Consider the following 24805-nt stretch of genomic DNA (forward strand, 5'->3'; position numbering starts at 1 on the left):
ACGTTTCAGTCCTGGGACCTTGATCACTTCTAACATATATATAATGTCTTTCTACCTCTGTATGTTAGAAGTGATCAAGGTCCCAGGACCGAAACGTTTTCTAATAAATATGTTATAGTGTTTGCTTACGTGTCTTTCTAAACCATATTTCTGCTTACCATGACTCCCAAGTCTTTTTCACATTCTGTATGATCAAGCTCTACTTCACCTAGATTATTGCTTTGAGGGTTATTTTCATTACCAAGGACTACTACCTTACACTTATCCACATTGAACTTCATCTGCCATTTTTCAAACCAAGACATTAATTTGTCCAAATCCTCCTTGAGTTCATTGCTATCCTCCTCAGAATGAATTGTGCAAGAAAGGTAAAAAATACCGACAAATATGAAAGTTAAGACACATGTGCAACATCTGGATATCTTTATTGTAGACGTTTCGCCATCCAGTGGCTTTATCAATACAGATTCTAGGACATAATAGGAAGACAGTAGAACTATATACAAAAGATGAGGTAATCAGTCCCTCGGCCTTGGAGTTAGTGTTCACAGCATGCTGTGAACACTAACTCCAAGGCCGAGGGACTGATTACCTCATCTTTTGTATATAGTTCTACTGTCTTCCTATTATGTCCTAGAATCTGTATTGATAAAGCCACTGGATGGCGAAACGTCTACAATAAAGATATCCAGATGTTGCACATGTGTCTTAACTTTCAGAATGAATTATACAGCCTATCTTTGTATCATCAGCAAATTTACTCATGTCACTCGCAATCCCTTCATCAAGGTCATTAATGTAAATTATGAACAAGAGAGGGCCTAAAACTGATCCTTGTGGAATGCCACTAATGACTAATCCCCATTCAGATTTCACCCCATTAATGGTAACTCTGCTTTCTATTGGTAAGCCATGCCTCTATCCATGCTAGAACTTTACCTCCTATACCATAAGCTGCCACTTTTCTTAAGAGTCTCTTGTGAGGTACTCTGTCGAAGGCTTTGCTAAAATCCAAATAAACAATATCATATTCTTTATCACTGTCAACTGCCTCAAATGTTCTATTGAAGAACGTCAGTAAATTTGTCAGGCAGGAACGACCTCTCGTGAATCCATGCTGAGATTCATTTATCAAGTTATGCTCTTCAAGGTGACTTCTAATAATGTCAGCTATAATTGATTCTAATAACTTGCCCACTATAGATGTCAGGCTTATTGGACGGTAATTTGAAGGAGTGGACTTATACCCTGATTTGAATATAGGAACCACATTAGCCATCTTCCACAACTCTGGCACAACACCGGTAAGGATGGACGCATTAAACACACTCGTTAATGGCTGACTAAGCTCCATTTTGCATTCCTTAAGTACCCTGGAAAACAACTCATTGGGTCCCGGGGACTCATTTTGCTTCAGTTTGTCTATCTGTTTAATAACCATGTCCCTCGTGACAGTAATATTAGTTAATTTAAATTCATCAGGAACTAAATAATTGTTAATTACTGGAATCTCATTTACATCTTCCTGTGTAAAAACTGACAAAAAATAGTCATTAACCCTTTGAGGGTCGACAGGCCCTCTCCGAAACTCGTTCTCAGGGTCGGCCAAATTTCAAAAAAAAAAAAATTATTTTTTCTTATGAAAAAATAGAGTATTTTTTTCTAAACATTATAGGCTAAACAAAAAAATTTTAGCGTCAATACTTACCGAGATATGGAGGTGTGAAATTTCCCAAAATTGAACAACATATGGTAACATCGCCGACTGCCGTCACCCGGTATTTTTCTATTTACTTTTTTATGTACTATTTTCAATTTTTTTTCAATTTTTCTTTTTCTGAGTAACTTTTATGGCCTCTGAGGCCAACATGATCAGTATTTTGTAAGTTATTTCTTTTTCAATACTACACAATAAGGGCGTAAACACTGTTGTCATTATTTTGTTTACAGAAAATATTTACACAAACAAACAATATGAAATGTTGTTTATTACTATTTTTCTATATTTTATATACACATATACAGTCACAGGACATGTTTCTAGAAGTTCTGCAGCCTGTGGAACTCTTTGAAACATGGTGTCATGCACAGTGGAGTTTTGCACTCCTCACACATAAAACGAGTGTCTCTGCGTTGTCGTGGGCGTTTTTTTGTATGTGAACAGACGTAACACCTCTTCTGAGCCTTTTTCTTCAAAGCAGTAGCAGGCAGTTTTACCAGGAAGTGATCACCATGCTTCAGACGAGCAGGTAGTTGTTGATAATTTGGTGGGCGGTCAATTGCAGGTGCATTTCCTTGGTACTTGAATACTATTTGTCTGATGACAGACAAACAGAATTCGCCGTACTGTGGTTTGTTTCTGGTGCTCATCTTATACATATTATAAGCATTGAGCATGGAAATGTCCAGAAGATGGAAAAACAGTTTGATGTACCACTTATAACTCTTGCGAACACAATCAGCAAACCCAATCTGCATGTCACATTTGTCCACTGAACGCATGTTGAAGGTGTAATCAATCACAGCTGCAGGTTTTAGAATGGGTTCATTTCTCTCTCTATGCTGCCTGCCACTGTCTGCCATTTCATTAGGGTGAATTGATGACAACAGTGTGACATCTCGTTTGTCATGCCACCGAAATGCCATGATGTCATTGGCAGCAAACGCCTGCACCTCACCTCTGCGAGTGCCAGCATCAAACCTGGGCATATGTTTTCGATTTGCACGCACTGTGCCACACACATCTGTCATGTTCACTCGCAAAAAATCACTGAGTGAGGGGCTTGTGTACCAGTTATCTGTATATAATATATGCCCCTTACCAAGGTATGGTTCTATCATTGTTCGAACCACATCACCTGAGATGCCCAATAACTTCCTGGTATTTTGCAATGTATAACTTCCAGTGTACACAATAATATCCAATACCAGACCACTGTAACAATCACAAAGCACAAACAACTTTATACCAAAGCGTTTCCTCTTGCTTGGTATGTACTGCTTGAAAGAGAGTCTTCCTTTGAACAGAATCAAAGACTCGTCAATTACAAGCTTCCTGAAGGGATAAAAATGAGTACTGAATTTCTGTTTCAGATACACAAACACATTCCTAATCTTATATAACCTGTCAGTTCTGTCAGGCCTGGTTTTATCTGAGAAGTGAAGCATACGTAACATTAGCACAAATCGATTCACTGGCATTATATCACTGAAACCTGGTGTTGCAATCAGGGGGTCTGTTGACCAGTATGATTTCACTTTGTGCTTATACACATGTGGCATAAGCATTATTGTGGCAAAGAAAAGATACAGCTCAGCCACAGTTGCCTCCTTCCATTGGTGTAGACGTGATTTTGGTGAAAGTATTGTGTTTGCCATGGTGTACTCGTAGTATGTGTTGCTTTCCATGACAATACTTTTCATCAGTGGTTCGTCAAAGAATAACTCGAAACATTCCAGTTCAGTGGCATTGTTCCCAAGTGCATAAGATGGCCGTACTCCACTTTGCCTGCCATCAAACTGGTGGGGATTTGGAACAAAATTGACAGCTTCCTGCCAATCCCAGGTGCGGTCTGCTGGTGGGTACTGGACAATGACAGGTGGTTGTGGTTGTGGAGGTTGTGGTTGTGGAGGTTGTGGTTGTGGAGGCTGGTGTGGTGGGGGAGTGGGGGATGGTGGCCTTTGTTCTAGATCAGCTGAGGCAGCGGCGTGGGTGGCAGCATGGGTGGCAGCATGGCCCACTGCTGGTGCCTCACCGCCGGCACCACTACCACCACGCACATTTTCCATCCCAATTGCAACAGTATCTTCGTCATTTTCACTGTCTGTTCCTGTTGTACAGCCACGGGATGTACTCCGAGATACACTCCTTCCCCTTGGAATAGCATATGGCACACTTCCAGAGCGCATATATCGTCGTATATACTGACGCTTCACTGGGGAATATTGCACTTCACTATCACTACTGGAACTAGTTTGAAGAGCTTGTAGTTCATATTCACTATCACTATCATCACCCATGCTCTCATCTGAGTCTGGGATTTGGGAAAATAGAAGTTTCCTCTTGGGTTCTGGAACAACTGAACGTGAACACGAGGGCCCAGCACCAGAGGTGGAAGGCTGAGGGTCGTCTGGGTTTTCTTCACTATTACCGATATTATGGTCATTAGTTTCGGTCAAAACCTCACTAAAACCACGAAACTCATCTTCACTGGCACTTCCATCACTATTAGAACTGTCACTGGGGAACAAAAGTGTCCCAATTCGCCGAGGAGTGAGGAGCTTCTTACCGCGAGGCATGGTGGACATTGTTTACTAAGAGGGCATTCCCACAATGCACCACTGGGTCCCAGATTTTTTTTCTACCGCGCACACTGACCACGCAGACCCATTCTCTCACACCTAGGCCTATCAGCCTTTTCGCGCGAGATTTGAGGCCGCTAGAATTTATGCGTACTAGTACGTCAAAAACCCCTACGCGTAAGACGTACTAGTACGACGAAAACCCTCAAAGGGTTAAATAAGGAACACATTTCCAGTTCATTATCCCTTAGCTGTCCATTTCCAATTTTCAGAGGTCCTACTTTTTCCTTTAACTTCGACCTATACACCTGAAAGAAGCCCTTTGGATTAGTCTTTGATTCATTAGCAACTCCAATTTCACAGTCACATTTAGCCTTTCTAATCCCCCTTTTTACTTCTGTTTTAAGCTGGGCATATTGGTCAGTAAGGTTAACCTCTCCTCTTCTGATGCACCTATAAATTCCCCTTTTCTCTCCTAATAGATGCTTTAGCCTCCTGTTAATCCATTTGGGATCGTTATTATTAGACCTAATTTCTCTCTGGGGATGTATATACTCTGAGCATGGTGTGCATTATTAAGAAAAAGATCATAAATATAGATCCCTTCATAATCATAAGTATGATCATCGTCAATAAAGTCATTAGCTAGATAACCCCAATCGAGATTTGACAGGTGTTCCCTAAGTCCATTATAATTGGCAGAACGAAAATCAGGGATTTTTACCGTATTTTCATTATTCTTGTATTCCCAGTTAATGCTAAAAGTGATGGATTTGTGATCACTTGCACCAAGCTCTTCAGTGATCTCCAGATTATCTATGAGTGTTTCCTTATTTGACAAGACTAGGTCTAGCAAATTATTACCCCTGGTAGGTTGTGTTACACACTGTTTCAGAAAACAGTCCTGAACTGTTTCCATAAAGTTACTGGACTCTAGATTACCGGTCAAAGAATTCCAGTCAATTTGACTAAAGTTAAAATCCCCTACTATCACTGTGTTATTGTGTCTAGAAGCCCTAACAATTTCGTCCCAAAGAAGTCTCCCTCTATCGTGATCCAAGCCTGGAGGTCGGTATCTTAAACCTAGAATTAGTTTTTCTTGACCTTCTACAAACTCTACCCAAACAGTTTCTATTACTGTTCCATCTATCTTTATACCAGTTTTTATGCAACAGTTAATATTTTCTCGAACATATAATGCAACTCCTCCCCCCTTCCCATTACATCTATCCACATGGAAGAGCTTGAACCCTTGAATATTACATTCAGCAATCATATCCTGACTCTTTAAATCATACCAGGTTTCAGCTAATGCAATGACATCAAAGTTCCCAGCACATGCTACCAAATGTAGTTCATTAATCTTATTTCTTGCACTTCGACTGTTAGTATAAAATACCATCATGTTTTTTCTTCTGCACATTTTTCCTATTCATCTTTGTTTTTACACAATTTCTGAAATTATCAGTACCCAGAGTTACTCCCTGACAGTTACTATTAAGATTCTTAATATCAGAGCACAAGTCAATATATCCATACTCATTATTTATCATTTCTAAACCCATACCTCTAACTAATCCTAGTTTAAAGTCCTAACATCCCCCTCAACTGAGCTAGCAAGAAAACCCACACCTGCCCTAGATAAGTGAACCCCATCCCTGGCATACATGTCATTTCAGCCATAGAAGTTGTCCCAGTTGTCAATGAATGGTACTGCATTATCCTTACAGTGTATATCCAGCCAACAATTAATACCAATTGCTCTGGACAAGCATTCATTTCCAACACCCCTTGTTGGCAAAATGCCATATATAACAGGGTGCCCCCCCCTTCTTCCTAATTATGTCTATTGCTGTCCTGAACCTTTTAACTAAATCCTCACTTCTACGCTTGCCTACATCATTGCCTCCAGCACTGAGGCAGATAATAGGATTGATCCCATTACCGTTCATGATGTTGTCAAGCCGGCTAACAATATCCTCCATCCCAGCCCCGGGAAAGCAAACCCTCTGTCTCCTACTCCTGTCCTTCAAGCAGAATGCCCTATCCAAGTACCTAACCTGGCTATCCCCAACAACCAACAGGAACACTGCAGTAGGCCTGATGGCCCATACCAGGCAGGTCCTTCAAAATCCATCACACTAGCAGAATATTTTCCCAACTCAATTTTCAGTGCTACCCAAGCAATAAGCTTTGATAATTCTATTTACTCACGTGTAAGTCCCATTGAAATCCAACCCCTCCCACTCATGTATTTATCCAACCAAAATTTTAAACTACCCAAGGTTTTAGCACGTGAGTAAATAGAATTATCAAAGCTAAAACCTAGGGTAGTTTCAAATTTAGGTTGGATAAGTACATGAGTGATTTGAGTTGGACTTGCATGTGAGTAAATAGAATTGTCAATGCTTATTGCTTGGGTAGTGTTTATTCTGTTTGTGTGATGGATTTGTGTAGGACCTGCCTAGTATGGACCAACAGGCCTACTGCAGTGTTCCTCCTTTCTTATGTTCTTACTGTGGAAAAAGACACTTATGTACAGTTCAGGACATTTATTAAAGGAAACATTTCGCCACAAGTGGCTTCTTCAGTCCTAATACAGAGAAAACTACGAAAACATGTATATATAGTTGCAGGATTCAGGTGAAGTGACGTGTGGGTAGAGGTGGTAGTAGTAGTAGTAGTAGTGGAACTTAAGAGGTGAGATGGATGGCTAGATGCTGTTACACGATGTCTGCAGGTCCCTCTCTAACCATCCGTCTCACCTCCTTAGTTCCACTACTACTACCACCTCTACCCACAAGTCACTTCACCTGACTCCTGCCACTATATACACGCGTTTTCTTAGTTTTCTCTGTATTAGGACTGAAGAAGCCACTCGTGGCGAAACATTTCCTTTAATAAATGTCCTGAACTGTACATAAGTGTCTTTTTCCACATCTTGTCGGTATCACCATACCATTTCCTTATGTTCTTATTGCTTGGGTAGCATTGAAAATTGGGGTGGGCATATATTCTGCTAGTGGGATGGATTGTGAAGGGCCTGCCTAGTATGGGCCAACAGGCCTACTCAATATCAAAATGGTATATAATACCAACAAGTTGGTAGATATGACACATAGGCAACAGTTAGGCATGAAATTGAGACACATGTGCAACATCTGGGTATCTTTATTGTAGACGTTTCGCCATCCAGTGGCTTTATCAATACAAATTCCAGGACATAACTTGAAGACAGGAGAACTACGGTGCTCTTCGACTACGGTGCTCTTCGCACGTACTGCTAGGTTGAGGAACTGATTACCTCATCTTCTGTACATAGTTCTCCTGTCTTCAAGTTATGTCCTGGAATTTGTATTGATAAAGCCACTAGATGGCGATACGTCTACAATAAAGATACCCAGATGTTGCACATGTGTCTCAATTTCATCTTGTTGGTATTGTATACCATTCTTGTACACCAGTTAGGCAACTTTATTTCGAAATGTTTCGCCCACACAGTAGGCTTCTTCAGTCGAGTACAGAAAATAGACAGGAGCAGTAGAGATGTGAAGACGATGTAATCAGTCCATCACCCTTGAAGTCGTAGATTTGAGTTTGTCAGTCCCTCAGCCTGGAGTAGAGTTCTGAAACAATCTGAAGAAATAAGTGACAGTGTGGAGACTTACACTGTCGGAAGGAGAGGTGCAGGCTGGTAGAAGAGAGAATGTAGTGAGAATGTAGTCGGTTTTCAAAACCATTCATCACACAGAGAATGTAGTCACTGAGAGGTCACATCCCTCTCAGATCAAACGATTCTCATTTGAAAAAGTTGTCCAAGGTGTTTTCTGTACCGAGTTGCCTTTGTGTTGCAGTGTCTGACAGACTGAATATCAAAATGGTATATAATACCGACAGGTTGGCAGTTAGGCGAAGTGTTTCAAAATAAAGTTGCCTAACTGTTGCCCATGTATCTTACCTACCAACCTGTCGGTATTAAATACCATTTTGATATTCACTCTGTCAGACACTGCAACACAAAGGCATCTTGGTACAGAAGAGAAAACACCTTGGACAACTTTTTCAAGTGAGAATCGTTTGATCTGACCTCTAATAATAATAATAATTTTATTTCTTTGTAAAGATTACAATGTGTAATTACAATTTTTATTTGCTAAGTACAAAGATAGCCACTATCATGCCAAGGCATTTTGGGCAAACTAATCCTAATACTTAGTAACTAATAAGATTCCACTTTCATCATGTGATGAAAGTGTGTGTGTTTGTTGTGTGCAACGGCTTTTTTTTTTTTTTTTGTCCACAGATGTGATCTACTGTAACATTAAATACTGTATATGCAATTCTAGCAGGTAGGTGCATTCTTAATGAGCTTATGTCTTGGTAGTTCATTTTGTTCTTGAAGAGCCTCTAGTTTACTGCAGGCTGAAGGAGAGTGACTGAAGTGGCTCACTTGCCTACAGTTATCAGTGCCTTATTACTCTCTGCTCCAGAATGCATTCATGGATAACTACACCTACCATCCGACTTACGACCTGCTCGACATACGTCCACCCGACTTACAACCGTACGTCTGGCAGCAGGGTTGGGCCGGTTGATGCATACCACTGTACGATATTTGACTGCTACTCCCGGCAACGCGCCACGCAGGAAGCATCACTTTGAGTTACCCTGCCCTATCAGCAGCATCATACTGTATTAACTGTACTAACTGGACAGTCAATTTCACCATGGCCCCTAAGAGGAAGTCTGAATCTTGCACCGGAGATTGTGGCAAGTAGGCAAGAAAGGCTCTTACTCTTGACCAGAAGATCAAAGTAATTAAGCAGTATGAGGATGGAAAAAACGTCAACAGCATTTCTCGGGATCTTCACTGTGTCGACAATACTACTTTAGGATAAAGACCGTATCAAAGAAGCAGTGAAATCTTCAGCCCCTATGACATCAACAATTATCACAAGGAAACATGAAGGCCCAATTGCCGAGATGGAAAAAATGCTCAGTGTTTGGTTAGAAGATTATGGGCAGAAAAAAAGTGAATGTGATGCTTTCTGAAGTGCAAAGAAAAGCAAAGAATTTGTTTAACATGTTGAAACAACGTGCTGGTGAGGGATATAATCAAGAACTTATTGCAAGTGATGGATGGTTTAGGAGATTTCGTCAGCGATACCAAATTCATTATGTGGTAGTGAAAGGTGAGGCAGCTACTTGTGATGAAGAAGGTGCAAAAAACTTCATTGCTGAGTTAGATAATTTAATAAAAGAAGAAGGGTATTTGCCAGAACAAATATTTAATGTTGATGAAACCAGCCTGTAGTGGAAAAAAATGGCTAAAGGAACATATGTATCTAAGGAAGTGAAGAGTGTGTCAGGGCATAAGGTTATGAAACAAAAGGTTTCACTGCTGCTTGGGGGGAATATTGCTAGTTTCAAATTATAACCCTTCTTAATTTACATGGCCGAAAATCCCCGTGCTCTCAAAAACGTAAACACGCATACACTCCCAGTGCATTATTGATACAATTGTAAGGCATGGATGACAATGGCCTTATTCGAGGATTGGTTTTTAAACTGTTTCATCCCAGCTGCACACCAGTATTGTCAGGAAAAAGGAGTCCCTTTCAAAATTCTTTTAGTTTTAGACAATGCGCCTTCGTACCCTCCTCACTTGGACAATCTAGACCCTAATGTATGAGTGGCGTTTATTTTTGGAAGGAGTGTAACATTTATCAGTGCATCAAAAACATAGCAAGAGCATGGGAGTTAGTCACAGCTAAGTGTATGAACGGCATTTGGAAGCAGTGTAATGCCCAGTTTCTTCAAGATTTTCGTGGCTTCGACAGTAAAGAAGAGTTAAGTGTGGTGAGAGGTGTGATTTTAAAACTGACTAACAAACTCGAACTTCAATGTGATGTGGAAGGGATTGAAGAACTTTTGACAGAAGAAGTTCAAGAGTTAACGAATGAAGAACTGTTAATAGAAGAAGAAAGAAAAGCAGAAGAACAAAGACAGAGAGAAGACGAACAAAAAGAAGAGGAGCCAGAAAGGAAGTTTTTCACTGATAAACCAAGGGCTACGAAAATTGGAGAATATGGACCCTAACATTGAAAGGTTTGTCAATACCGAGAGAATCGTACAGGATGCAATATGTCCATACAGAGACATTTATAATGAAAAGAAAAAAAGGAAAATTCAAACAAATCTCTGTATGTTTATCAAGAAGAGTGCTCCCCCACCTCTTCCCAACCCTACCCCTTCAGAGGAAGAAAGTGTAGATGATCCCCAACCAAGCACTAGTGGGCTGTAAATGTTTCCCAATCCCCATTTAAATTTCATTTATACTGTATTTCAATATTTTGTACTTTTCTGTTAATGTAGTTTCATTTATACTGTATTTCAATATTTTGTACTTTTCTGTTAATGCAGTGTCATTTATACTGTATTTCAATATTTTGTACTTTTCTGTTCATTCAGTTTCCTACATTTGAAGTGAATTCGAACACATTGTTTTGTATGAAAATGTTCTCAGAAATAAACAAATGTTTATGTTGTACACAGTGTTTCTCTTAAACCTTACAGTATAAAATACAGTACTAACAGCATAAAAAGTAAAGTAAAAAAGGAGATACCAAAATGAAACAATAAAATAAAATTGTTACAATAACTGTGATGTTGATATTCAGTAGTAAGGTTCGACTTATGTTCATTTTGACTTACGACCGGTTGGTTGGAACCAAGCTCGGTCGGATGGTAGGTGTAGTAGAAATGTATGTACAGTAGGGCCCCGCTTTATGGCATTCCGCTAATACGGCGATGTCAAATTATGACCAAAATTTGCTATACGGCAAGCGGTCTTTCAAATACGGCACGCCCCACCTGGTTTGTTTACATTCTCCATGACCACATCTATTATGTCTGGAAACTTTCCAAAATTTCAAGTGTTTTAAAGTTATTGCATGTTTTATGTGTACTCTCATAATTACACTTATGTGTACCTGTACCTGTACCTAAATATACTTACACACTGTGCTGGTGTGCAGGTACACATTAATTTTTTTTTTTTTTATTATCACACTGGCCGATTCCCACCAAGGCAGGGTGGCCCGAAAAAGAAAAACTTTCACCATCATTCACTCCATCACTGTCTTGCCAGAAGGGTGCTTTACACTACAGTTTTTAATCTGCAACATTTACACCCCTCCTTCAGAGTGCAGGCACTGTACTTCCCATCTCCAGGACTCAAGTCCGGCCTGCCGGTTTCCCTGAACCCCTTCATAAATGTTACTTTGCTCACACTCCAACAGCACGTCAAGTATTAAAAACCATTTGTCTCCATTCACTCCTATCAAACACGCTCACGAATGCCTGCTGGAAGTCCAAGCCCCTCGCACACAAAACCTCCTTTACCCCCTCCCTCCAACCTTTCCTAGGCCGACCCCTACCCCGCCTTCCTTCCACTACAGACTGATACACTCTTGAAGTCATTCTGTTTCGCTCCATTCTCTCTACATGTCCGAACCACCTCAACAACCCTTCCTCAGCCCTCTGGACAACAGTTTTGGTAATCCCGCACCTCCTCCTAACTTCCAAACTACGAATTCTCTGCATTATATTCACACCACACATTGCCCTCAGACATGACATCTCCACTGCCTCCAGCCTTCTCCTCGCTGCAACATTCATCACCCATGCTTCACACCCATATAAGAGCATTGGTAAAACTATACTGTCATACATTCCTCTCTTTGCCTCCAAGGACAAAGTTCTTTGTCTCCACAGACTCCTAAGTGCACCACTCACCCTTTTCCCCTCATCAATTCTATGATTCACTTCATTAAAATAGCTAGAAATCTCTCTACTCATGACGCCACAGTAACACTACATAATAATAATCGCTCTAGGGCACAATAAATGTGTTATTTTACATTAATATAGACATTTTCAGTAATACATCTATATTTTCTTCAAAATTATATAAGAAACATGTTACATAGCATATAAACATGATACATGCACTCACAATAAAAATTGACGTAAATATGAGATTTGTTTACAAAGTGGCTGTGTAGGTAGTGTCGGAAGAATTACGTTTTCTCTAGTCAAATATTGGAGGATAACATAAGAACATAAGAAAGGAGGAACACTGCAGCAGGCCTGTTGGCCCATACTAGGCAGGTCCTGTACAATTCATCCCACAAACAAAACATTTGCCCAACCCAATTTTCAATGCTACCCAAGAAATAAGCTCTGTTGTGCAAGTCCCACTCGAATCCAACCCCTCTCACTCATGTATTTATCCAACCTAAATTTGAAACTACCCAAAGTCCTAGCCTCAATAACCCAACTAGGTAGACTGTTCCACTCATCAACTACCCTATTTCCAAACCAATACTTTCCTATGTCCTTTCTAAATCTAAACTTATCTAATTTAAATCCATTACTGCGGGTTCTCTCTTTGAGAGATATCCTCAAGACCTTATTAACCCTTTGACTGTCGCGGTCGTATATATACGTCTTACGAGGTACCGTGTTTGACGTATATATACTCATAAATTCTAGCGGCTTCAAATCAAGAAGGAGAAAGCTGGTAGGCCCACATGTGAGAGAATGGGTCTGTGTGGTCAGTGTGCACCATATAAAAAAATCCTGGAGCACGCAGTGCATAATGAGAAAAAAAAAAGTCCGACCGTTTTTTTTAATTAAAATGCCGACTTTGTGGTCTATTTTCGTATACTATTTATGGTTGTATTCTCGTTTTCTTGGTCTCATATGATAGAATGGAAAACATATTATAGAAATAGAGGTGATTTTGATTGATTTTACTACAAAAAAAACTAGAAATGGAGCTCAAAGTAGGGGAAATGTTTCATTTTTGCCGATGTTCAAAAATAAACAAATGATGTCATTGTCCAATAAATGTCCAACTAGCTATTCTAATATGCAGTCATGAATGGTTTGATGTTATTTATACAATTATTACAGTATTGCAGTAGTCTGCATAATAGTAAATCTTCTATTTTTTGTTTGAATAAAAATTCAAAATAGAAAGCAAGAGCAATATCAGAGGGGCCTGGAGACATGACTGATGACCAAAGAAAATGTTATTTTAGAACCAGGAATGTCTGTATTGTTCATTCTGGACCTTATTTTGAAATTGTCATATTTTTTAGTTTTCGTGAAATTGGCCAAATTGCAAATTTCTGACCACGTTATTGGGTAGTTGAAATCGGTAAATGGGCAGTTTCTTGTACTCAATCAATACAAAAAATGGAGTTCTAAAGAAATAGCTATGAGTTTGGTCGACTGGAACAATGGAATTAGCGGAAAATAGGGCTCAAAGTGGGCGACATCGCCGATTTGTAAATATCGCCGACGTCGCTAACTTCGCAAAAGTGTAATTCCGTCAGTTTTCCATCAAATTTCGTTTTTTTGGTGTCATTACAATCGGGAAAAGATTCTCTATCATTTCATAAGATTTTTTTTTTTTTTTTTTTTTTTTTTTTTTTTTTTTTTTTTTTTTTTTAAATTTTGCGACACCTCAGGATTGGGGGTTGCGACAGTCAAGGGGTTAATATCCCCTTTATTAATACCTATCTTCCACTTATACACTTCGATTATGTCTCCCCTCATTCTTCGTCTAACAAGTGAATGTAATTTAAGAGTCTTCAATCTTTCTTCATAAGGAAGATTTTAATGCTATGTATTAATTTAATTATCCTACGCTGAATGTTTTCTAACGAATTTATGTCCATTCTGTAATAGGGAGACCAGAACTGAGCTGCATAATCTAGGTGAGGCCTTACTAATGATGTATAAAGCTGCAGTATGACCTCTGGACTTTTGTTGCTTACACTTCTTGATATAAATCCCAGTAATCTATTTGCCTTATTACGTATGCTTAGGCATTGCTGTCTTGGTTTAAGGTTGCTGCTTACCATAACCCCCAAGTCTTTTTCGCAATCTGAATGGCTAAGTTATACATTATTTAACTTATAAGTGCTAGGGTTATAAACACTCCCGAGCTTCAGAACCTTGCATTTATCTACATTGAACTGCATCTGCCACTTTTCTGACCAAGAATAGAGTTTGTCTAAATCCTTCTGAAGTTCCCTAACATCTACGTTTGAATCAATTATCCTACCTATCTTTGTGTCATCGGCGAATTTGCGCATATCACTAGTAATTCCTTCATCAAGATCATTGATATATATTATAAACAACAACGGGCCCAAGACTGATCCCTGTGGAACGCCACTTGTTACAGATCCCCACTCGGATTTAACCCCATTTATGGACACACACTGCTTCCTGTCTGTGAGCCATGATTCGATCCATGAGAGCACCCTTCCCCCAATGCCATGAGCTGCCACTTTCTTTAACAGTCTTTGGTGCAGAACTTTATCAAAAGCCTTACTAAAATCTAAGTAAATAATATTGAATTCTTTATCGTGGTCAACAGCCTCAAAAGCTTTACTGAAGAAAGTTAATAAATTAGTTAGACAAGACTGACCTATTGTGAATCCATGATGAGTATCATTAATCAAGCTATGCTTATCGAGATGGCTTTATTATAATCTCAGCTATAATTGACTCTAGTAATTCGCCTACAGTTGAGGTCAGGCTTATTGGGCGGTAATTTGACGGTAATGACATTAGCCATCTTCCACATATCAGACACCACCTGTTTGAAGAGATAAATTAAAAATATTAGTTAATGGTTCACAGAGTTCCATTTTGCATTCCTTAAGAACCCTTGAAAAAACCTCATCAGGACCCAGTGACTTATTTTGCTTCAGTCGGTCTATCTGCTTCACAACCATTTCACTAGTGACTGTGATGTTACATAATTTATCTTCTTCTGGCCCACTATAAAAATTAATTACTGGAATATTGTTAGTGTCTTCCTGTGTAAAAACCGAGAGAAAATAATTATTTAAAATCGAGCACATTTCATTCTCTTTGTCAGTAAGATGCCCATAGTTATTTTTAAGAGGACCTATCTTATCTCTAACTTTTGTTCTATATACCTGGAAAAAACTTTTTGGGTTAGTTTTAGAATCCCTAGCAACTTTAATTTCATAGTCCCTTTTATCTTTTCTTATCCCCTTTTTAATGTCCCTCTTAATGTCAATATAACTGTAAAAAATATTCCTTTTGTATGCTTTCGCTCTATATATAGCAATTCATGACCCTTGTGGGTTTAGCGCTTCTTTTTTATTATGACAATAATAATGGGGGTCGAAGAGGAATGGGGTAGGTTTAAAAATGTAGTGTTAGAGTGTTCAGCAGAAGTTTGTGGTTACAGGAAAGTGGGTGCAGGAGGGAAGAGGAGCGATTGGTGGAATGATGATGTAAAGAGAGTAGTAAGGGAGAAAAAGTTAGCATATGAGAAGTTTTTACAAAGTAGAAGTGATGCAAGGAGGGAAGAGTATATGGAGAAAAAGAGAGAGGTTAAGAGAGTGGTGAAGCAATGTAAAAAGAGAGCAAATGAGAGAGTGGGTGAGCTGTTATCAACAAATTTTGTTGAAAATAAGAAAAAGTTTTGGAGTGAGATTAACAAGTTAAGGAAGCCTAGAGAACAAATGGATTTGTCAGTTAAAAATAGGAGAGGAGAGTTATTAAATGGAGAGTTAGAGGTATTGGGAAGATGGAGGGAATATTTTGAGGAATTGTTAAATGTTGATGAAGATAGGGAAGCTGTGATTTCGTGTATAGGGCAAGGAGGAATAACATCTTGTAGGAGTGAGGAAGAGCCAGTTGTGAGTGTGGGGGAAGTTCATGAGGTAGTAGGTAAAATGAAAGGGGGTAAGGCAGCCGGGATTGATGGGATAAAGATAGAAATGTTAAAAGCAGGTGGGGATATAGTTTTGGAGTGGTTGGTGCAATTATTTAATAAATGTATGGAAGAGGGTAAGGTACCTAGGGATTGGCAGAGAGCATGCATAGTTCCTTTGTATAAAGGCAAAGGGGATAAAAGAGAGTGCAAAAATTATAGGGGGATAAGTCTGTTGAGTGTACCTGGTAAAGTGTATGGTAGAGTTATAATTGAAAGAATTAAGAGTAAGACGGAGAATAGGATAGCAGATGAACAAGGAGGCTTTAGGAAAGGTAGGGGGTGTGTGGACCAGGTGTTTACAGTGAAACATATAAGTGAACAGTATTTAGATAAGGCTAAAGAGGTCTTTGTGGCATTTATGGATTTGGAAAAGGCGTATGACAGGGTGGATAGGGGGGCAATGTGGCAGATGTTGCAAGTGTATGGTGTAGGAGGTAGGTTACTGAAAGCAGTGAAGAGTTTTTACGAGGATAGTGAGGCTCAAGTTAGAGTATGTAGAAAAGAGGGAAATTTTTTCCCAGTAAAAGTAGGCCTTAGACAAGGATGTGTGATGTCACCGTGGTTGTTTAATATATTTATAGATGGGGTTGTAAGAGAAGTAAATGCGAGGGTCTTGGCAAGAGGCGTGGAGTTAAAAGATAAAGAATCACACACAGGGTGGGAGTTGTCACAGCTGCTCTTTGCTGATGACACTGTGCTCTTGGGAGATTCTGAAGAGAAGCTGCAGAGATTGGTGGATGAATTTGGTAGGGTGTGCAAAAGAAGAAAATTAAAGGTGAATATAGGAAAGAGTAAGGTTATGAGGATAACAAAAAGATTAGGTGATGAAAGATTGAATATCAGATTGGAGGGAGAGAGTATGGAGGAGGTGAACGTATTTAGATATTTGGGAGTGGACGTGTCAGCGGATGGGTCTATGAAAGATGAGGTGAATCATAGAATTGATGAGGGAAAAAGAGTGAGTGGTGCACTTAGTAGTCTGTGGAGACAGAGAACTTTGTCCTTGGAGGCAAAGAGGGGAATGTATGAGAGTATAGTTTTACCAACGCTCTTATATGGGTGTGAAGCATGGGTGATGAATGTTGCAGCGAGGAGAAGGCTGGAGGCAGTGGAGATGTCATGTCTGAGGGCAATGTGTGGTGTGAATATAATGCAGAGAATTCGTAGTTTGGAAGTTAGGAGGAGGTGCGGGATTACCAAAACTGTTGTCCAGAGGGCTGAGGAAGGGTTGTTGAGGTGGTTCGGACATGTAGAGAGAATGGAGCGAAACAGAATAACTTCAAGAGTGTATCAGTCTGTAGTGGAAGGAAGGCGGGGTAGGGGTCGGCCTAGGAAGGGTTGGAGGGAGGGGGTAAAGGAGGTTTTGTGTGCGAGGGGCTTGGACTTCCAGCAGGCATGCGTGAGCGTGTTTGATAGGAGTGAATGGAGACAAATGGTTTTTAATACTTGACGTGCTGTTGGAGTGTGAGCAAAGTAACATTTATGAAGGGATTCAGGGAAACCGGCAGGCCGGACTTGAGTCCTGGAGATGGGAAGTACAGTGCCTGCACTCTGAAGGAGGGGTGTTAATGTTGCAGTTTAAAAACTGTAGTGTAAAGCACCCTTCTGGCAAGACAGTGATGGAGTGAATGATGGTGAAAGTTTTTCTTTTTCGGGCCACCCTGCCTTGGTGGGAATCGGCCAGTGTGATAATAAATAAAATAAAAAAAAATAATAATAATAATATCGTCATTCATTCTAAAAATGGTGTGTTGCATAAGAATGGGAGTGTTGCTGTTTGTTTATTCTGTACTAGCTTGTACAACTTGTACACAATGTAAGAGTATTTGTATTGTGAGGTAATTATTATTATAATAAAAAATATTGTAAGGTAAAAGTTTTACAAACTCTTACAAACGTACATGAATGAACTAAAAGTAGACCCATATTAATACGCATTTATTTCGCCTGACCAAGTGATCGCCCACTACCTGTTCACTTTGTGCTTTTACATTGTCTGAGCTCTGTATCTCGTTCTCTCTCCCGTTTACTCTTTCGTTAACTAGTTGGCTCTCATTGACGATGGTGTCTAAGCTTAGGTGTGTGGTAGCCAGGCGGAGGGATAACATTACGTTTTCTCTGCTCAGCCACCAGAGAAAACGTGTATGAATCTGCGTTTGGGCGAGTCACTCCCCCACTCCGCTTTTGTTTACAATTTTCGGCATGAATTTTTCATTACTTCTCCTTTCGTTTTTGATGGCATCTAAAGGTAGTTGTTAAAAACGATCAAATTCAGTGAACAAGGTATATTGATGCTAATAATATGGCTCTGGGCCACAGTGTAGGTAACCGGTAGGTGTAGCCCAGGCGGGCTACACCTACCAGCTACCTAGGCTGACTTCCTACAAATAAATACTACTCACCTCTCTTCCTACAGTAAGACTACACATATTTTAAGGTAAATAATGAGTGTACTGTATGTGTATTTTAACTCTCTGGGCTGCTTTAAATATCGTATATTAAGTATGAGACGGAGAGCCAGGGCTGCCTACACCTGACTTCCTACAAATAAGTACTACTCACCTCTCACCCTACATTAAGATTACACTTACTTTAGGGTAAGTAATGAATGTACTGTGTATGTATTTTACTTTTTACTCTGCTTTTAGTGCCTAGTTCTTTTACTAACTTAGTATAATTTAGTGTAAACCTGTTGTCCGGCATTTGTATGCATTTATAAATGGAAAAAATGGCATTCTGTTTTCCGGCGATGTTTGCTTTCCGGCGATAGCCTGGAACCTAACCCGCCATATAAGTGGGGCCCTACTGTACTGTGTACGTGTGTATGTGAATACCTCTCATAATTGTAAGGTAGAGTGTTAATTTTACCATCTTTAAGCAAAGGTGTAATATTAAAATTTTAAAAGTATTAGCTAATACGTACCCAGGTTTTCATCAGTACTGATACCATAAAAATACCCGATACTTTGGCACATCCCTAGTTACATTCCAGAAAATCTGATTCTTTATTTGAGTTATCATTAGTCAACATTAAAAACATAGGAAAAATAGGGTGATGTTCCTTGAACCAACAAAGGCAGCAAACAATTTTTAGAAAATAGGTAAGAAGGGCAAAATAAATAGTAAGTGTGTGGAGAGTTATTGTGACCTTGTACACTACCTATACTAACATGTGGAAGACAGCATCACCTACCACCACCACCACCACTGCCACCATTACCTACCACCACCACCATTACCTTCCACCACCATTACCTGCCACCACCACCATTACCTGCCACCACCACTTCCACCACCGTTAACTACCACCACCATTGCCTATTACCACCACCACCATTACCTATCACCACCACCACCATTACCTATCACCACCACCACCACCATTACATATCACCACCACCACCATTGCCTATCATCACTACCATTACCTACCACCACCATTACCTATCACTACCACCATTACCTACCACCACCACCATTACCTACCACCACCACCATTATCTACCACCACCACTTACCATCACCATCACCTAACACCACTGCCTACCACCACCAGTTAGTGTTTTCATTCTACAGAAACAGAAGCAGGGCTTAACATAGTATAAGCTGGCTCTCATAATCCCTCAACAACAACCACCACTACCTCCTCTACTACTTCTGCTGCACCAGTGCCGATAATAAATTCACTACACGACCTTTTGATTTAAGAATTTTATCAAAGAACAACCTTCTCAACAATTGTGTAAATACACCTAGGATAGAAAAGTGACTGTTAAAGGCACATGAATGTCTAATCAAAGTGTAACTATAAGTTCTTAGTCTTTTTATGTATGCTTCTTCCCTTCACTGTGCACCATGAAGCATATTTAACCCGTAAACGGTCCAAACGTATATATATGTTTTTTCAGCATTTGAAAGTATGTAAAAAAAGTAGATCTTCTTTTTGTTTTTTTACATTTGAAAATGTGTAAAAAAACTTTGATCTACTTTTTTCTTTGTTACATTTGAAAATATGTAAAAAAACGTAGATCTACTTTTGTAGCACTACACATGTAAACGTAGATCTGCTTGGACCGTTTACGGGTTAAAATTGTACCTTAGTTTTCTTAGAAACCGTCAGAGTTTAATGCTTGCCCAGTAATTTTCATCTTTGCACTTTCAGCATCACTAGTATTCCTTTTGGGTGCTGTCCAAACAAAAAATAGGGTTATGATAATATTCAGAATTGTTCGGTAAGCATACTGGGTTAATGACACCACGCTTCCAGAAAGTCACTGTAGTAAGTGTGGGTGTGATGACAGGGCATGACTTTTGGTTACCCGAAAAAACAGTAGCATCTCCCACTACCATGTGGCCACCCAGGGTTTCACACTGCACTCTCAAGCCCTTCACATCACATACATTGGTAGTGGTGGGGGGGGGGTTTCAAATCAGACCAAATTATTGTTTTTGTTTTTCAGGGATTCATTCACACACACACACACGCACACACACACACGCACACACACACACGCACACACACACACACGCTCTCACTCACTCTCTCACTCTCACTCTCTCTCTCTCTCTCTCTCTCTCTCTCTCTCATATATACTATATATATATATATATTTCTCATATATATATATATATATATATATATATATATATATATATATATATATATATATATATATATATATATATATATATATTTGTATGTGTGTGTTTTGTTTTGTTTCATTGACTTAAGGAAAAACAAATTAATGTAGTTATGTATGCTACTTAACCCTCAAACTGTCCAAACATAAATCTACACTTGCACCGTTAGCGCACTGAATGTAGATCTGTGTTTTTTTTTTTAACATTTGAAAGCACGTAAAATGATATGTAGATCTATGTTCGGAGCGCTAGCGGTGCAAATGCAGATTGACATTTGGACAGTTGAAGGGTTAATCTCATAAATTAACAATAACTGGAAGATTAATACTTGCTGTTTAATTGTTTAAATATTTATCTGATCAGAGCATTTATTTTGCAGCACACACTTCTGGGGGCCTGTTGCAAACTGGGGAATACCACTAGCAGCCATCGCTGATACTAGAAAACCTCCAGAATTTATTAGTGGAAAAATGACATTAGGTGAGTTGATCCTGTGTGTGTGTGTGATAAGCAAAAAAAATACTTTTATACTGTAAATTATTTTATTGGAAAACACTGAGTGTTGTTGCTTTGTTTTTATATACATTGGACCGTTACATTACACAGTAGTTATGTTCCTGAAAATGCAGCGTTAGGTAAATCCATGTTAGATAAACTGAAGAACTTATGGGAAAAATAGGGTTATGCTCTTGGGAGCCACCCAAAAAATCAAACAACTTTTTTTTTTTTAGACGTCCAGATCTTACAAAAATAAAATTGTATATGTAATTGTACTTCGTTGTCATGATGCATTATGTTGTGTTTACTGCTTAAGATTACAAATCCAACAGAAATAATGGTATTTCTTGCCTTAAATTGTGGGTGCTGGTGTTTGTGGATGATTGTGAAGAGAGTGGAGAGTTATGTTGTGGCCTTTCTGGGCTGGAGTGGATGGTAGAGGTTCTGATACTGAAGTTGATGGTTGTACTGGAGTGTACATAAGTTCTGTAATGGATTTCTGGGCTGTTTTACCCTGCAGTACATTATACAACTAACGGGAAGGTATCAGCTGCTCCAGACACCGTTTCAGAGCACTGCTTCTAGACTTGTCAGGGTCCTCTTCAATAAAAACGTGTAACTTTAAGTTAGTTAAGTAAGTCAGGTAAGTAAGTAAAGTCAGTAAGTCAAGTCAGTAAATAGTCAGTCAGTTATTCATAACAAACTCATATACAGTGGTACCTTGGGATATGAACAGCTTAAAACTCGAACAGTTATGTAAGTGTATTTATGTAAGTGCTTTTGTAAGTGTATTTTTTGGGGTCTGAAACGGATTAATCTAATTTACATTATTCCTTAGGGAACAAATTCGTTTGGTATCGGCACTCGAACAGCCTTCTGGAACGAAATAAAGTCGTAACCCGAGGTACCACTGTATTTAGCTCATTCTTTTTAGCCCTTTGAGGGTCGAGACCCTCAATCCTTTACTCTACTCAGGGTCAAAAAATATTAAAAAAAAAAAAAAATACTTAACAAAATCTTACAACTATTTTTCTAAGTGTTTTAGTAAAAAAAAAAAATTGCGATCAATACTTACCGAGATATAGAGGCGTGAAGTTGACAGAAAGTGAACTGCTTATGGCAACATCACCAACTGCCAGTTATGTGGTAATCATATATTTTCTTTTTTTTTTCTATTTTTTTCTTATATTTTTAGCATTTTATTTTTTCAAGTAACTTTTATGGCCTGTGAGACCAATATGTTTGTATATTCACTTATTGTATGCTACACAATAACTGCACAAACATTGACAGGTGAACATTTTCACCTACCTTACTCGCATACTATTTTTTTATTAACACACTGGCCGATCCCCACCAAGGCAGGGTGGCCCAAAAAAGATAAACTTTCATCATCATTCGCTCCATCACTGTCTTGCCAGAGGGGTGCTTTACACTTCAGTTATAAAACTGCAACATTAACACCTCTTCTACAGAATGCAGACACTGTACTTCCCATCTCCAGGACTCGAGTCCGGCCTGCCGGTTTCCCTGAATCCCTTCATAAATGTTACTTTGCTCACACTCCAACAGCACGTCAAGTATTAAAAACCATTTGTCTCCATTAACTCCTATCAGATATGCTCACGCACGCTTGTTGAAGTCCAAGCCCCTCGCACACAAAACCTCCTTTACCCCCTCCCTCCAACCTTTCCTAGGCCGACCTTTACCCCTCCTTCCCTCCACTACAGATTTATACACTCTCGAAGTCATTCTGTTTTGTTTCATTCTCTCTACATGTCTGAACCACCTCAACAACCCTTCCTCAGCCCTCTGGATAATAGTTTTGGTAATCCCGCACCTCCTCCTAATTTCCAAACTGTGAATTCTCTGCATTATATTCACACCACACATTGCCCTGAGACATGACGTCTCCACTGCCTCCAGCCTTCTCCTCGTTGCAACATTCATCACCCATGCTTCACGCCCATATAAGCATATAAGAGTGTTGGTATAACTATACAGTGGACCCTCAGGTAATGGCATTAATCCATTCCAGAGAGCTTGCCTTTAACCAATTTTGCCTTTAGCCGAATTAATTTTCCCCATCAGAAATAATGGAAATCCAATTAATCCATTTCAGACAGCCAAAAATATCAACAAAAAATATTTTTTTAAAGATTAAATATAGATATACATACAGAAAACAATGACAAATAAATATAAAGCACTAATAAAATGGATAAATGAACATTTAACATCACACTTACCTTTATTGACTGGTAGGAGACAAGAGGGAGATGAGTTTATTATGCTTCAATATGATGCTAATATCATCTCTTCGGCTTATTTGTCTATCACAATTCATCTAATATGTCATAATAAACAATATTAATAACATAGAAACATGATATATACTCTAGAATGAATAAAATATGTCATAATGTATGTGAGGATGAGTGATGGAAGTGCTTTTGTTGGGTTTATAATGGACACTGAGAGAAGCCATACATATTAGTGGTGGAGGAGGCTTCTGCCACCACCACTATCCACAAACAGTATGTGTACGTATTTTATAAATAAGAAATATTTACATTTTAATTTATAAATAAGAAATATTTGCACTTACCTTGGAGGAGATGTTAGTTTAATTATGTAGTTAGTTTGATGGAGTGTAGCAGGCATGCTGGGAGTGTAGCAGACATGCAGGGAGTGTAGCAGGCATGCTGGGAGTGTAGCAGGCATGCTGGGAGTGTAGCAGACATGCAGGGAGTGTAGCAGGCATGTAGGAGGCGAGAGGAAGGCGAGTTTATTATGCTTCAGTATCATGCTAATATCTCTACGGCTTATTTATCTATCACAATTCATCTAATATGACATAATAAACAATAATAGTAACATAGAACCATGATATATACTATAGAATGAATAAAATATGTCATAATGTATGAGAGGAGTAAGGTGATGGAAGTGTTGTTGTTGGGTTTATAAGGGCCACTGAGAGAAACCATACATAGTGGTGGAGGAGGTGGGGGCACCAGCAGAACCCACCAACACTATCACACTTAAACAATGTGTGTAATTTATAAATAGGAAATATTTACATTTTAATTTATAAATACGTAAGTTTATTCAGGTATACACAAATACAATTACATACATAGATTATCATACATAGCAGCATAAGTGTAAAGTTCCTAGGATAACCCAAAAAAGTCAGAGTGGCTTGTGTATTTCCATTGGGGTCCTTTTATATTTATACTTATATTTACTTTTATAATTACACTTTTATATTTACACTTACCTTAGAGATGTTAGTTTAATTAGTTTGATGAAGGAGATGCTGGCAGAGGTTTAGGGTGGTGGAAGATAGCAGGACGGCGTATGTTCATTGGCCCTATGCACGTCCAACAACATTGGAGAGTTAATTTCGTGTCATTTTTCTATCGCTTACTCGCTTACCTTACTTGCTACACTGTTAATTCTACACTTTATTGCTGACTGGCACTATAGCCTTTATCGATACCTGCTGCTTTAGTATCGTACATATCG

General features: G+C 39.1%; 1 protein-coding gene across 9 annotated transcripts in view; it reads left to right on the forward strand.

The window, feature by feature from the left end:
- Positions 1 to 24805, forward strand: part of Mpc1 (mitochondrial pyruvate carrier) — a 248397-nt gene that overhangs the window by 89079 nt on the left and 134513 nt on the right. For all 9 annotated transcript variants that reach the window (XR_011393584.1, XR_011393583.1, XR_011393586.1 and 6 more), the window contains one exon: positions 21156 to 21256. Coding sequence is in view for 5 of the 9 variants with exons in the window: in XM_070097285.1 (XP_069953386.1) it covers positions 21156 to 21256 (101 nt within the window). In the remaining 4 variants the exon portion in view is untranslated. The remainder of the gene's footprint in view (positions 1 to 21155; positions 21257 to 24805) is intronic.

The sequence above is a fragment of the Cherax quadricarinatus genome, chromosome 57 (assembly GCF_038502225.1).
Source record: "Cherax quadricarinatus isolate ZL_2023a chromosome 57, ASM3850222v1, whole genome shotgun sequence".
NCBI lineage: Eukaryota > Metazoa > Arthropoda > Malacostraca > Decapoda > Parastacidae > Cherax > Cherax quadricarinatus.